The sequence below is a fragment of the Bombus fervidus genome, chromosome 6 (assembly GCF_041682495.2).
Source record: "Bombus fervidus isolate BK054 chromosome 6, iyBomFerv1, whole genome shotgun sequence".
Taxonomy (NCBI): Eukaryota; Metazoa; Arthropoda; class Insecta; order Hymenoptera; family Apidae; genus Bombus; species Bombus fervidus.
This window is the reverse complement of record NC_091522.1, coordinates 9,345,890-9,362,688: the sequence shown is the minus strand read 5'-3', so window position 1 is coordinate 9,362,688 and position 16,799 is coordinate 9,345,890. Positions and strand designations below refer to the sequence as shown.

Below are 16,799 nucleotides of genomic sequence, written 5' to 3'. Positions count from 1 at the left end.
AAAAAGAAAAATGAAAAGTCAAGGTAAGCTTTATTCTTTTTAAACGGAATAATACATTTTGTTATGCACCATTCGATGCATTTTTTCAATTCTCTACAAAAAGGTATTACGGTACTTGTGTGGAAGAATGATTAGTTTAAAAGATACTGTAACTTTAATGTCGTAATACTTATTGTACGAAAGATAAGAAAAGACAATATAGTAATTGTTTATTTCTACGGTTTTCCTTAAAAAAGATTTCTACAAAACAAAAAAGTAGAGGTGTCCTTTTCATCGAAGTAAAATCTTTTTTTTTTTAATTTTCAATATCACGATCTGTAGTCGATTGAAAGCTGGTCACTTTTTGTTCCAAATATTTTTTTTTTTTTTTTGTTCGGCTATTCAAAATGCCCGAAAAACCATGGGGAATGATTTTTGATCAAGTTATATATCAATGGCAAAAGGGAATTTAAAATCAGAAATGATGTTTATTTCCAAGAGCGAATCTACGCAACAAATTAATTTCTTTGAAATTAATTTACTGGAAGATAAGGGAAATAAAAAAATCTTGAAAAGGAATAAGTTAAAACATTATTTGCTTTACTTCTTCATTTGCGATACTATAAAGAAACACAATTTTATACCTTAATAATATGTACAATACCATTAAAGTTATAGCGACTAGGAGAATTAACTAAATATTAAGTTATTAAAACAAATTAAAAACACTAAATTTAAGTTGAAAATTCATTCAAGAGAATGAAACAGAGGAACAGAATTTTTATTGTATTCCATCAAATAAATGATTTTAAGTTTAACTCTATGTAAAATAAAGATGCTTTCGGTAATCGCCGCTAGAGGGTTCCCATAACATTCTGGAATATTTCACTTTTCAATATCTGACCTTTGCTTTTCAGTACTTTTGAAGTACATTGCTTTCCTGATATTGAACGGCCTTACTATTACGAGTTTACTATACATTAAGCTACAGATATTTAAATAGTCTTAGCGATAAATCTATCGAAGATCGAAGCTAATTGTTCTCCTTAATATTTCTCTATCAACATCCGAAAGTAAGGTTATGATATGTTATGTGGTACCTAAGTACCTTCGTTTAATAACTATGGTAAAAATGATATTTTTATATTTCTGTATCCCACGTAGCTAATAAAAGGACTTTGAATCGTACCGGTTAAATTTTTTTTTATATTGATGTTTTTAAATTTATAAACTTAGAGGTATTAAAAAAAAAAAAAAAAAACATACTTGACAACTTTCGAAAATCGAAACGAAACGAATCGAAAGACCAAATGGTTTGCTTGGAATAATAAATTTATTTTACAAATTTACTTTAAAAAAATGATGTAAATGCAGTAATCAAAATTTAATAAAAAGTATAAGCAATTCTAGACTTAGACTCCTCCTTTTTTTTCTTTTTTTAAATTTAGGTTTTCTTCAACTTACCACCTTAGACATTTTGATCGAGTTAAATATTCCGTACAGTTAAAAAAAAGTAAATCTTACTTAAAAGATAAATCACTGTGAAAACTCTGATAAAAACTTCGTTTTCGGTCTACACACCGCACTTATGTTTCACTGCATGCAGAACGTCACCGCTATTTTAGGTTGCGTTTCGTCGAATCTCACAGTTTTCACTCGAACACTTCACGAAATCAATTTACTGTGAAATCAACGACCAATGCTAATAGAGTCGCCCGAAAGACACTCCGAAAACAACATCGAACCTTATTGAAAACGTTCGAATTCTCGATAGTATCGATCTAGTAGTGACATCGACGACGATACTACCCAGGAGAATGACTTTGATGACGACGACGACCAGAATGAAGACAACGATTACGACAGATTGGTCTGTGCATGTGAGGAGATAACGACCAGTACCGGATAGGCATTGGAGTGCTCCTACCCATACCACGAACTGGTTGAATTTCGCCGCGAGCGAAAATCATACTGTTTCTGGTCTTAAGTCCACTGTCGATTATTGTTTCCGGACTTTGATACGAGAGAAAGTTTTATATTATAGGACTACCTATATTAACGCATAGCTAACACTGTCATTGGTTCACGAAACGCTGTGATAAGAATTGACCAAAAGAATCGTTAATTACTCGGCTCTGTTAGCCTAAAAAATCTTTATGAAATCTGTATTTATTATTAGTCGATTTTTATCTGTGTGGAACGTGTAAAGACACAAGAATGCATGCAATATGTAAAAATATGTATATAAAATGTTCAAAGTGCAGCACTTATTATAATATTTGCGATCAGAAAGCGAAATCAACGTCTACCTTAAGCATCTAAAAAAAAAAAAAAAAAAAAAAAAAAAAGGAGAGGAATGAATCTGTATAGATATCCGAAGTGCAATTATCAGTTTGTAGTAAAAGTAATATAAGTATAAAGTTTGTAATGCATAATTGATTACGAAATTTGCAACGTTTGCATGTTTATATACGAAATTTCTAAGATTATACATACAATTTGTAAAGCTATCTGTTTACGGTGGAAGTTTTGCAAATTTATAACTATTTGGAACTAACATCCAACTATATGATATTTCATATCGCACAAAGAAACAAGTATTTGTACACTACTGTATACTACTTTGCGAATGGCGTCAAGTTACGTCACGCGCTAGCGTTATATCGATAATTATCATCAGAAATCACAAGTGAGCCGTGGCTGGGAAAATAACCACAGAGTGAGAGAAAATTGGCGGTAGACTTTCAGAACAGTATGTGTAGTTATGATGAATAGGAAGATTAATCAACATATCAAGTTATTGTGCGTGTTTCAGTTTCCAACACGCGGTCAGGTGTCTTAGGTTCAAGGTTTCCCAATGTCTTATAAGACGATATCGTATCGAAGTCTGTGATCCAAGAATGAAAATTATAATTTTCGGAGAAGGCATACATTTTCTGGTATAATTGCACGTGTTTGTCGCTCTTTAGAAAAGATGACTAGGCACGCAGTATATAAGATTATGTAACTTACTGTATTAAGATCTTAATACTCTCAGAAGATTCTTGTGAAAATTATTTAGGAATTAAATTCTTTTAAGAAGTACAACTACCTTCGTTTAATTTTTTTAAATAATGTTTAATTAAAAAATAATTACAATAATGCAGTTTTACGTAATTTTTGTGGAATTCAATTGTATTTAAATTTCTTTAAATTTTTCCCGAGTTTATAAAAGATATTATTTAAGAAAATATACGTTCCACTGACCTATGTGTAGAGTAACACATGCACATCTATTAATAATGACAATTATTATTATTTTTTAGTTTAAGCAAATTTGTTGTATAATTAGCATTGTAATTATGTACGCTTATTATGTACCTAAAGTGGGTACTATCTAATTATACAGTAATTTTCGGCTAAAGATAATATTAAACGTACTATGTGTCCAATGTTCTAAAAATAATATTAAGATATCTTAAATTGCATCCATTTAGATGTATGAAAATCTATTATTAGAGGGGAAGTACAATGAAATATTACTATTTAGGTAACGCTTGAAATATAGTGTATAAAACAATGTGACATTGTTCTTAAATATATAAATATCTGAGACATGTGCAATATTTTAATATATCAGAGTAGGTAAAGTAATTTACTGTACCATCCGTAGGTTTCATTGTTTTCGAATATAATGCATGTTATAAAGTATTACAATAACAGATGCTAATTTAGAAGCAATTTAAACAAATGTTATTGATATCCTTAAAAGAAAAGTATGAATGTTATATTAGTTAAAAATGCATATATATTTTTATACATACTTACATTGCATAGCATAAAAATAAAATATGTATTACATTTTCTCTCAATCAGAAATAGTTCACTCTTTTATTTTATATCACAATATTAACAAAATTACTGAACTTTTCGATTAAAGTTTGATAATTCTTTTATAAGAAAACAAAGCTAAAATGTATGACAGTGACCAACAAATGAATAAGTTAAGTGTAATATGTATAAGTTAAGTATAAGTATATTTAATTAACAAAATGTAAAATAATAACACTAAAAATTGTCATCGATAAATAAGTTTTTACAGTAAATATAGATAAATCATTTGGATTTAACGAAACGATTTAACCGATAAATGGTAATAAAGATACCACTTGTATCAACTGATCGATTACTTCGATCTATCGATAAAGAAAAAGTACTGTTGACAAAACAGGATAACAGAGATGCAATGTTTATAAATTATATTGTCAAATATAAATTTATATCAATATAATAATTTAAAAAAATATATAAATATATATAGCTAGAATAATTATAATCTTCTATAAGCAGTTTTCAGAACTTTTTACCTTCTATAATTTGTTTGAATGTATAATTGAAAAAAGAGAAAAAAGCATAGAATCAAGATACCACGAGTTTGAGGCCAAATATGCGTGGGTACAATTTGCGAAGGTTACAAGAACATTGCACTCGAAAGAACGGACGTTGTAAAGCACAGAATGTAGTTATTTTTGCAAAGGCTGTTGTGACTGGTTTCGATCTTGTTAACCTTGGCTGAAATCTTTTTAAAACACTTTTCCCAAACAAACTGAAGAATTGCAAATAATCACAATTTCTTGTATTTTTAGTTAACACTCATGCATTTTTTTCTATCATTAATTTTTAAACTCTGAAACGTAATACATAACTAAAACTGCTAAATGTTTGCACGTTAAAATTAAAATGTCACGAATGTACCGTGACCATTTTGCAATGTTACTTATTTCGTTTTTCTGATTCATAAGAGTGTACTATTGCTTGCTATGTATCTAATATATGTTTTCATGTTAAAATAATAAATATTAATCGGAGATTTAACGATGAAAATAACAAATGAGGTGATACTCTTTAATCTCATATGCTATACATGAGGTTCATCGTAGTAATCCGACATTCGATATATGAAAAACTTACCAAAAATGTTGGTACGATAAATCAACAGAACGTTTTCTTAACAAATTCTAAAAGACTCAGTTTTATCACACAGAAGAGTAGAAGGATATTGAAAATGTTTAAATAATATTCATTACCAAACGAAGTTGGATTAATAGTACATACCTGAAACAGAAACAAAACAATACAAATTTTTTTACTAGGTAGGTACTCTAAATATAAGAATAAAATTCTATGTGTTAATGTTATATGTACATTGTTAATATGTTATTTATTAGTTTAGTTTATTATTGTAGTTTCTCACTACAAAAAATATATATAATGTATATTGTATAAAATAGTTTTATCTATTATAAATTAATTATATATTTTATTTGTTACATATACTATTTAAATTTTGTGAAATAATGTTAAAATTTCATTATTTATACTTCGTATATGATGAATTATTCACTGATTTTTATTTATTGTACATACAAATATCAAATAATACAACAATTACGAGTGTAATCTTCAAGATAAGTATTTCAAACAAATTATTGTATAAATTGAAATAATTATGTCAAACAAATTATTGTGTAAAATATGATTTTATTTTTTTCATACAGTAAGCATTATAACTTACAACACTTTTCACAAGAAAACATTTAATATACGATTAAGCAAAGTGTGAAACCTACATCATCATGTACAAAGACAGATATCATTCGCGGCTGCTTTTTCTTCCTTCGCGCCATCTTATGTGCCAATTAACCGGAAGTAACTCCAATTTAGTAAATTTACGTAGAAAGACACATATACACAACGGCTAACCTAAATCTTATCTCGGGAACAACACGAGTCGCACTAGAAGATATCCAACCGGGATTTCAACTGGTGAATACGTGCGAGAAAAGGTGTATACCTTTGTTCTTCAACCATATCGGGTCAGCAGGGTTATCATTTGCATATCTTTACTATGCTGATTTATGAAAATTTATGGATTACTATTTCTGTGACGCGAACGAAAAATCTTTTCGCCTGATAAAGTATTTTAAAATCTTCTTTACAAGTCAATAAACACTGTTTCTATACAGAAAATATAACGAATAAAATCTGCAACTGAACTCTATATAACGATAAATGGGCAAGGTCATATGTATAATATATATGTTTCAGTAAATACTTTTTATATTGCATTTACGATTCTGATATGTATCACAACAATCTAATGGAAATGAAATGACGTTCTAGAGATAATCTACATATCATGAATCAGCTTAGTTTTCCTTCTACGAGTAAAATATAAATGATACGAGTATTGCAGTTAAATGTATAAAGTATTTTTCAGCAATTAGTAATTTTATGCTGAATGTTTATCAATATATTTCTATAGCAAATACTTCTTCCGATATATCAAGAAAATAAAATCAAGAATTATAAGCGTACAATTCTGCTGTTCGCAAGTGCAAATAAGAATTTCATATATTTCATTCATTATATCTTTCCTGTTGATAACTAAATCAATTCACTAAGAAAATCATTATATAACATAGTCTCCTTGAACTTTGAATATAGTCTCTTTGTTACATTCTTTAAAAGTATATTTTATTACATATACATATATACTATTCAAGAAGAGATAAAAATTAAATAGCTTTCTATCAACGTGTATGTCGTAAGTGCTACCCAAATCGGCAGCATGTTTTTAATAAGAATTTAATTCATAAGTATAAGAATTAAATCTCGTGGTTAATTTTTTTCGTGTAAAAGAAGTACAAACATATTGAATATAGATGCAAACAATTAAATATCTGAGAAAATGTAAGAGATCGTATTTTTGACCAACGATGCGTGAAATTAAAAAGAATAAACGAAACTAACATTTATTTGACCACGTGATAACCTTGAGGAGATATAGCAAGATAATGATTAGGTTCTCAATTAATACATATCTTCAGTTCGTATCATGTATTGAAATTATTACTTTTCGTCAGCCATTTTAGAACCAATCGTATCTTTTTAATGTTAAAAAATACCTTAAGTTTGAGTAGACTATGAAAAAGTCGTTATTTGTATTTTTCCTTTAAACTGAACTAGTTTCAAAACAACATTAAGAGAGCTTACATTAAAAAGGGACAATTTTCCACTTACGAATATATGTATAAGATAATTCTCTCCGAGTTATCAACTGTTCTATCATATTAAGGCATATCAGACTATCTCTACTTCAAATATAACGCAATATTGTGAAAGCGATTGTCGTAAATAGATATTAAAACGTCAAAAAACAGACGTAACTGAATTTAAGTTTGTCTTATCGAAGGCAAAAAATAAACATCATTCAGAACGACTGTTAAAAAGAAAGATATAAATATAAAACTAAACAAGGCATCAGTGAAAATTTCTTCTGCTTGAACAATTATACAATTAAACGGTTAATACTTCTAGGAATTAAAATACATAATAAAAATCGAAAATTTTAAGAGGGAAACAGAAATTAGATGCGAGACAGCTACGAAGGAGGTTTACGAGAATGCTTAATATCTTAATCCTATTGAATTTCGAGGACAAATATGAAAATGTATGCGCTGTTAAAGAAATATTATTACAGAAAGAAGTGAAGGAAAAGATTCATCGTTGAAACAAGGACATACGCATTGCTACTTAAACAATTAGGTATTATATACCTAGCTACGTTTCACTGCCATTAAATAGTAAAGAAGATAAGCTGCTAGACATTCATTGTGAGGTCTATCATAGAAAATTGAAGGCAGACTACGTTGTGTCCGAATATAATTACGTACAAAAATAAGCTAAACGAAAGTATTTGCAAACTTCTTATTATTTTAATACTTAATAACAATTCAATATATTATAATGTATTTAATACTTAAGCATTCATTATGGATAAGAGGTGAAAAATATTTCAAGCACAGATTCCTCATGTTATGCATGATAAAATATCTTAACTATGTTTAGTTAAATATATTTTCCTAATATTGCTTAAATTTTAATCCAAAACATGATTGCGAGCGTAAAAAGATGCATAGTTGTATTTTTATGCAAAAAAGGAAGCCGTTATCGTTACTTTTATAAGACACATTACAAACAACGATACGGGTGTGAATTTTCACACACCGAACAGTAGCGAGTAGCAGAAAATTATAAGCTTCTTATACAAATGTTAGAATGTAATTAGTAATTTTTTGAGAAAAGAAAAAAAGAAAATCATTAGCGGAAAAAGCGATTCGCCAGAGCGTCAAAGTTTTCTGCCATAGTTAAACGAGCAACGCTAAGAGAAATTTTGCAAATAAGAGTTTGATTGTAATGAGTGCAACGATTTCAACTAGAATGTGGTTCAAGTTTGACACGAAAGCGGCAAGGAGAAAACGAACAAATATCTTAAATACTTGAAGAAATCATCCCTTAGAAGATGTATGAAATTTTGTTTGACTTTTGCAAAGTCGTAATTAAAATTTTAGTTAAATATAAGACAGAGAATAAATTAAACTCAGTATCTGTATATATTAAATCAAAGAACATCACCGACAATAAAACCATTATTAATTAACATGTATATCTTATTGCGTTCTTTGAACTATTTTTGATCTCCACAACTGTGTTCTTATATTTTTAAAGTTTCATTCGGTCTACAGGTCAATGAGATAAAAATAAAAGTCAAACAAACTGACGTAAATTACAATTTTATTTCATCTAATTGAATATATATTTGAATCCACGACACGCCTTAGTCGACGAAATCTGGCCAATTAATTGTACTTCTTTCTATTATGAAACAATAAACCTATTTAGTAGTAGTTTAACAGTAGTTTTATTCCTACGTTTATTTTCACTCGCTGTTTATTTTATCAACTGAACACAAATGGGTTAATTCGAGGAATGAAAACTTGATGACATCAACTCCGCCAACGATGTTTTCACACTAAGAGGGTTTTACCATGATTGTCACGAACATTGAATATTTGTTTTATACATACATACGTATATGTAGCATTAACACTATAATTAATTATACCCAAAAATGAAGGTTAAAGAAGAAAGAAAGTTAAATTTAAATATTTTTGCAATACGTGCTTATAAAATATTTTGCGAGATATTACTCTAGAGGAAACAAACTTTTTATAGATCGAATATAATCAATAAAAAAATTTTAATAATTTAATCACACACCGATATTGCTAACCTGTGTACTTCCTTATGCGTAACATGAGTACAATAAATGAAAGATAAACACAAAATAATAACAAATGTGAGTGACCTAAACGATAAGACGATATATAAATATCGTCTTATTTATAAATAGAAAACACTTGTAGTTTCTAAATGATTTGAATTTATTGAAATCTAGATTTTAATTGTCGTACCATTAAATAAACTACCAATAAATATATTATAAATATAAATTAAAAGATTATTTACATATATTTATACCTTTTATATAGGCTGTTCTATTAAGAGGAATATACATAACTAATTCTAACATTCAAAATCTATTCAACCCTAAACTTTATTGAAAAATTTCATTTTTTATTAAAAAACAGAAACTGCGAGGTTGGGACAAACAAAGTATATAAAGCGCTTAAACCTTTAACTACTAGTTAACATAAGTAGCTACATAATGAATAATAGAATTCATTTTCACTGATGTAAGCGGCAATAAATGTCAACGTGGCGAAGTTACTATGTATGTATATCATTCTCGTTCTTAATATGAATATGTAGCAGTTGACAATGAACAGATACTTGAATTTTAACAAACAATATGTAATGTCCAGTTGATCGTGCTAAGGTTATACAGATAAGCGATGTAAAGCGTTTGCGAAACTCATATTTTTTTAGAGATATTTTACAAATATAGTTGCAACTTATCTGATTTCTCTTTTGCTCCACATATAGTAAAGCAAAGGCGCGCATGTACAACTTGGGATACAGCGCAATAGAGAAAACGCAAGTGGATGCGGCAGAATGCCAATTATAAATACATGACAGAAGAAGAAAGAAATTATGAGTAATGGTAGCATACAAGATAAAGAGTACTTTATAAAATCCTTTGTTCAACGAACATTGGACTAATAACAATTGACCCTTCCTATTATCAAATAATATTCATATTTTACTTGAATCTATTAATAATATTCTTATATATATATTTATATAATAATTTATTTTATTACAATTTCTAAAATTAAATAGTTGTTTGTTTTAAATCAAATGTTGATTATTGTTATACAATTACAATATAGTATCTTTTTTATGTTGTACATTACTTTTGTTTTTCGCGTTTATAAGTAATAATAATTGAGTAGAAGAAGAAATACGATATGCTCATTCTCTTTATAAAATATCATCAACCAATTGCCAGAGAAATTTAGGCAATTGGCACAATGCAATGTTTGTATAAACGAACATTGTTTCTTACTGCGCAAAAAGGCAATACATGTGTATCCTTTGATAATAGATGATAATTAAATCTGTTAAATAATACGCTTTGATTCTATCAGATTGAACCAGATGGCTGGTCAATTTATCGGTACAATATGTGCGACGCTATTCTTCAATAAAATAAATATGTATTTTATTAATGAGAATATTTCCAAAATATATTATATTTTCAAAAAATATTATGATATTGTTTAATATTAGTATATAGATAGAAATATGTCCACAGCAAACAAGTAAAAGGAAAATTATATTCCAAGAATTAAGTTTTAATAGAATTTTTATTTTGTTATCAATAAATTCTTAATTCTTTCTTTTATTGATGATAAACACTAAATAAATCATAGAATATATTTATACGTTGTTATTTCAAGCAAGAATATTTACTAGATTCCGAAAAAGAAAAAAGCACGTTTCGAAAAGCTTTTTTCGTCAATTTTCAACGAATCGAGGTCGCATCTGGCATTTTCGCCTCTTTTTTCACGAAACCGACCAGAAACGCGTTTATATTCGTGTATTTCCACACAATTATTTTTGCAATCGAGGCCGTTGTACGAGAATTCGCAGGAAATTTTGATGATGCAGTGCCATGCGATAAAAAGAGGTCTGCGATCACCGACAAGTCACATGTGCTTATAACCACAATATTTATAATTCATGATTAAAAACCAAATTCACCGATTAAAGAAAGTTGAATTACCGTGATCAAAATATTTAATTACTGTACTAACGAAAATGTTAAGTTTCCAGGAAAACGAAAAGTCTTTGTAAAAGAGAAGCGTAGGGCATCGATATCTAAATCTGTGACATTCTACGAATCTTTAAGTTCATTGAGTTAGTGATCAATTGATAAAATAAATGAGAAGAGTTTCTTATATATGTATATCAGAAAATATTATTTTGATTTTTATACTAATCAACGTATTCTTTGTATCTGTTATTTATAATTTTAAACGAATTTTAAAAAGTGATATGTAAAACTAAAATCTCCACAATTAAGCATTTCTTTCTTCTTACGATAAGATGCTTTTTCACGTGTAATATATAATTGAAAATTACACATAGTATATGTAAAAGTAACAAAATACGTCTTGGAATTTAATAGCCCTCTTTGTGTACAAAATTTTTACTTCTATAGAAAATATTTGTCGTTTTTCATGTTATGTAACAGTTAGAATTGGAATGGAATGAAATAAATTGATACTTAATTAAATCGTATGATCCAATGACAAAGGTTGTCTGCAGAAGGAAGTATACACAAACAGTATGCAGTACGTAAGCAATTTACAATACACATATACGTATATTTATCTAATCAGAGAATACCTAATCGATTTACGGACATATACATGATGTATAGTTCAGAACATTTACATTTAGATAATATAATAATTAGTTATTTTGCAAGCTGAGTTTTCTTAATTTTCCAATTCATAATTTTAAAATGTTTATCGCGGTATTATTTTTAAATTTATATAAAATTTATTAATTTTAAAAGCATTATTTTTATTGAGATATATATGTATTTAATTTTCCTCAAATGTGATTTTCAAACTATACTTTATAAAAAAAAATTCCTTGAAGATATTCTAAAAGTATGCGATACACGTCTAAATACTGGATTAAAAAATAGAAACGCAATTAATTAACCTAGTTAACTGATATGGGTGACCTGGATATTCAAGGGTATTGCTAAGAAAATGTTATAGGTAAATACTACTTATGTGAAACCGATAGAAAAATTGCTAAAATATAACTAAAATAACATAAAATAACCTGGTTAACTTGTGTATTTTATTTAATTAGTTTTATTAATTAATATTATATGTTTCTTTTTATAAATATCAATAAACTAAATGTTAATATTGAATTTAAATATGAATAAAACGTTTCGTCTTTGTTTTACTGACTTCAAATTTAAATTATTACTTTTGAACATGCTTTACATATAATTAAACGGAACAAAGTTATTTAAATTACTTGAAATTTTTTGTGCATATATATCAGGTAATACATGGAAATACTCTCATAATTTGAATAGTACCTCAATGCGAAATGAGAATCTCAATAGTATTCGGTCGGTGATACTAACACATAGGCAATATTCTTTATGTATACAAAATCTCAAATACACGATAACAACAGTGATTGATTTATTCTAAACAAATTTAAAAATAAAAAAATTTAATTTTTATATTTTCTAGTAAATATAAAATTTTCAGTAGTATCAATATAGAAAGAAAATAAATATAGAATATAAAGAAAACGTTATGAAGTTAAAAATAAATGAATATTATCGGAAATATGAATATACTGAAGCCTTCGGTCGACATAACTAAAAATATTGCAAAATTTTTGACCGCTGCAGGTCATTGCAAGGACTCAAGGACACGTGATAATGTATTTTTGACAATACGATCACTGACACGGCATGCTGTTATTAAGTTGCGTCTTTTAACTAAATTTTGTTTTTTATTGCGATAATATAAAATATTATCAAGGAGACATAATTTGTAAACAAGTGATGAATAATTAATTAAATATTTTCATTACGTAAAATAATGTTTAAGTATTTTAAAAATGTTGTATTATTTTTATTTTACTTTTAATTTAAATGCATGGTAATATTAATAAGTTATTATTAAGTTATTATTAATTTATTAATATTATCGTACATTTAAAATAAATGTAAAATAAAAATAATGAAATTAAAAGTAAACAACTTATGTACATATACTGAACTATAAAATATTTTCTCAGTTACATAAAAAAAATGTTTAATTAAAAGAATTGTTAGAAGATTATACACTTTATAATTTTAAGATAGAAAGAGGAAATTCTCTGGTATAAATATTTTGTATTATAAATTTATAATTTAGAAGTAATGAATACTGTCATATAAAAACAAATAAATCTTGAATTAAATGCTTCGCTTCAGTATTACAATTACTTTGTTGCATTAAAAGAAAAAGTACAATTTATGTATATCAAACATATGTAAAATTATCCAATAATTTTAGTACTCGCATTAGTATCTTCTACATCTGAATTAATTATAATAATAATGATAAAAGTAAAGTAACGGTCAAATTAAAGTTAAACCCAAAATTTACATTAACAAATACAAGGAAAAAAAATACCTCTTGAGTAAGTTCTGCCGTATTAGCTGGTTCGTCAGGACTTTGCGAAGAATTTGATGGGTCAGGTGATGTTATATTCCTAGTTAGGTCTGTAGAAAATGATATACTAGGTCCTGCTATATCAACATCTCTTCCAGATTCCTCAGTGTTTAACAGATATGCATGGATGTCATTTAAACCAGAATTTATTCTATTGTATCTTCCTAATGAATTTAAGTCTTCAAATAAATCTCTCTCATAATTTAAAAGCATAGAATCTAGGTTTTTTGGGTGAACAAAGATAGGACGATGAACTATTGTATGAACATCGGTATGCCACCTAGACCCATTGTTTAGATCTAACGAACCTACACCTATGGTTTGAATATCCAAACCAAGGTAGGATTCTGGGTCTAGTCTTAATAAGGAAAGTAGCAGTGCTAATTGGAATAGTTCCTCGTGGTATAATTTCTTTATACACAACATTTTGTGTTTTTGATATTCAAATTATTTCCAATTGACAGATTTATTTATAATCCGAATTAATTCAGCTTATTGTCACAATGGCTTGGCACGTTTTGAGGCAAGTTATCACAAAGAAACAAATGTTCATGTTGAAGCGTTGTTTTGTTAATGTCTTGGATCAGTCTGAATATTTAATAACGTTTGCATGACTATTCACAGATATAATACGCTGACTATGAATAAAATTTTATCCACTACTTTATGATAGGGAATCCAAAATCGTGTCCTTAATTATTATCAATGTTATCAAACACCACTCTTTAAACTTTTGTTTTTTTTCTTCAGTATGACCAATACAGAATTTAAATTAGATTAGGAAAAATGATTTTCAAAGTTCTTGCTGAAGGAACTTATTCGACAGACTGTCAGAATGAAAATAAAGATTCGGAGCTCTCTTTAAACAAGTATAGGTCAGTTACACGAACACAAAAATAACCTCAAAACACACACTAACCACGTCAAACTTCGGTACACGTCGCGCACGTCCTACGCATGCCTCGAATTTCGTTTGACAATTCAAGGCAATACTTTTTTGAATTAATACTAACACTTCATTTTCACTGACACACCGTTGCAGTCCCAGTAAAAAGTAAGAACTTCGATTTAATTGTAGAAACTGACAGATACACGAACTACCGGGCCTAAAGCTACCTTAAATTCGTTTCCATTAAATATTCGAGGCCCGCGACAAGCGCCAAGTACCTCCTTACTTAAATCATTTTGGTTTAATGATGTTATAATTCTAATAGTAATAACGTTATACTAATGCAATACAGTGCATTTCACAGAGAAACGAACTAGCACACCTTCCTGGGAGAGATCGTTCGCGATATGTGACTCAGCATTCACTTCGGCAACGTCGTTTCTCAGGGCCGCACCAAGTCTATGCTTCTCCCTATATGTTTCCATAAACGACCAATCCGTTTGTCATTAAACTGTCCTCATTGGATTTAAATTTCTGACGTACTCTATTTCTTATTCCACTATACGGAATATTAATTTCTTTGTTTCAAATGCTAATGGCCATTGGAATACCGTGATACTGTTTGATGATGCAATGAAGATTACAAATTAATATACAAATACACGTGGTATTAATTCATTCGAGGTTATTTACAGCGTAATTTATAAAGTAGATAAACATAAAAGTTACAAAAGTTCATTTATAATATTGTTAATATAATGTATAGTTTAATTAAATACCGAAATTAAGCAGAAGATGAATGTAATGGTCAGCAAAGATATTTTGATTTTCGAAACGAATTATCGATGCTTTATTAAACTGCAGCATATTATACTTACTTATATAACGATGTTATTATTTCATTGCATTTTCACCAGTTTTTCTATTGCATGGAAGTTTGCACTCATTACGTAACGGTTTCGTTAACACCATTTGCATATGCACAGATATAATACATTTTTCACTATTGCTCTATTGATATAGGATTATTCCGATTTCAGAGTATACATAATGAAACTTTTCGAAATTATATTTACACATATGTATAATTACGAATGCTTTCGTTCTTTTCTGTATTAATAATTATATTTATAGTTATTTTTCTATCATTTGAATTTATTCCGTTACTTATTATAAAATCACATTGTTTAAATGGATAATGATATTGACTAATCCTACTTGAATAGCAATAATAATATAAATTTACATATTTCCTACCATTAATATGTTAATAAAAACTATATAATTTGCAAATTAGATTAATAGTTGAAGTATAGCAAAATGACAACTAAGGTATCTTTCTTCGTAGTTTTCATAGAAAACTAAAATATTTGTCGATAATTCGATCAATCATGTCCGTCTAAATTCCTATATAAATAATTTTGTATTGTGATAAATGTAAATACAATTTGTAAGTGTAAAAGAAAGTTCTTTTAGAAACTTGTAATTTGTTAATACATTAGTATTTATTATTTTTAGGTGCGAGAGGAACAGAGAGAGGGAGAGAGGGTGAGAGAGGGTGAGAGAGGGAGAGAGAGGGAGAGAGAGGGAGAGAGAGAGAGAATGTGTATTTACGCGTATGACTGTGAAAGAAAGAGAGGGAATGCAATCGTATGAAATCAAATTAAAGGAACTTCGCTTACGGTCATGTTGGTACACACTGTGCGTAGTTGCCATATTTAAACTGTTAATACAAGTTCATGAGTGATCAAGCAAGTACGTGGACATGTATGGAAGCATTCACATGCAAGTGTGTGAATAAGTATATGTATATATGTAAAAATGTATGTATATACACTGACAGATTACACATATATGAACATTACAAATTTTCATACATTTAGTATTTACCTTGTTGATAAATTCTGCTAACTTCAGAACTATTACATTGTTGCCGGGTGACAATGGTGTCATACGCGGTAAATCATCTGTTTGAAGCATGTCTCTATTTACTTCTTAATTTTGAAACGTATATTGTTTTAAAAGAAGTCACTTGAACACTGGGAAACACAGGGTGGAGACGTTTTACTGGTAATTACCCGCATGGAAGTTAAATACATTACGTCACTTAATTTCGAAAAGCACTCTGCCACTGTAATAAATACTTCTTCGAAGATATGTTGCGAACTTTCGTATTTTAAGCCACGTATCAGTTAAAACTCAATGACAAGTATTTCTGTAACAAAATTTTCCTTCTCGCAATGATGCAGTTATTAGAATCAACGCAAAAGCAACCGTCTGTCGTCTCAGTATGAGATAATTGGAATTTTTCTTGGGCTACGTCACTATGAGTTACAACCGCGCTATTTGAACATGGCGCGGACAGCAAACACATCGTTCCG

General features: G+C 28.4%; 1 protein-coding gene across 5 annotated transcripts in view; it reads right to left on the bottom strand.

The window, feature by feature from the left end:
• Nucleotides 1-16,424, bottom strand: part of Cnc (NFE2 like bZIP transcription factor cap-n-collar) — a 112,411-nt gene extending 95,987 nt beyond the window's left edge. The window contains exon 1 of one of the 5 annotated variants that reach the window (XM_072004932.1): nucleotides 16,309-16,424. In XM_072004932.1, coding sequence (XP_071861033.1) covers nucleotides 16,309-16,398 — 90 coding nt within the window. In that variant the 5' untranslated portion in view covers nucleotides 16,399-16,424. Of the gene's footprint in view, nucleotides 1-1,443; nucleotides 1,839-5,588; nucleotides 5,762-13,490; nucleotides 14,839-16,308 lie in introns of those variants that run through there. The other 4 variants (XM_072004931.1, XM_072004933.1, XM_072004934.1 and 1 more) reach the window with 4 other exon arrangements.
• Between the last annotated feature and the right edge of the window lie 375 nt (nucleotides 16,425-16,799).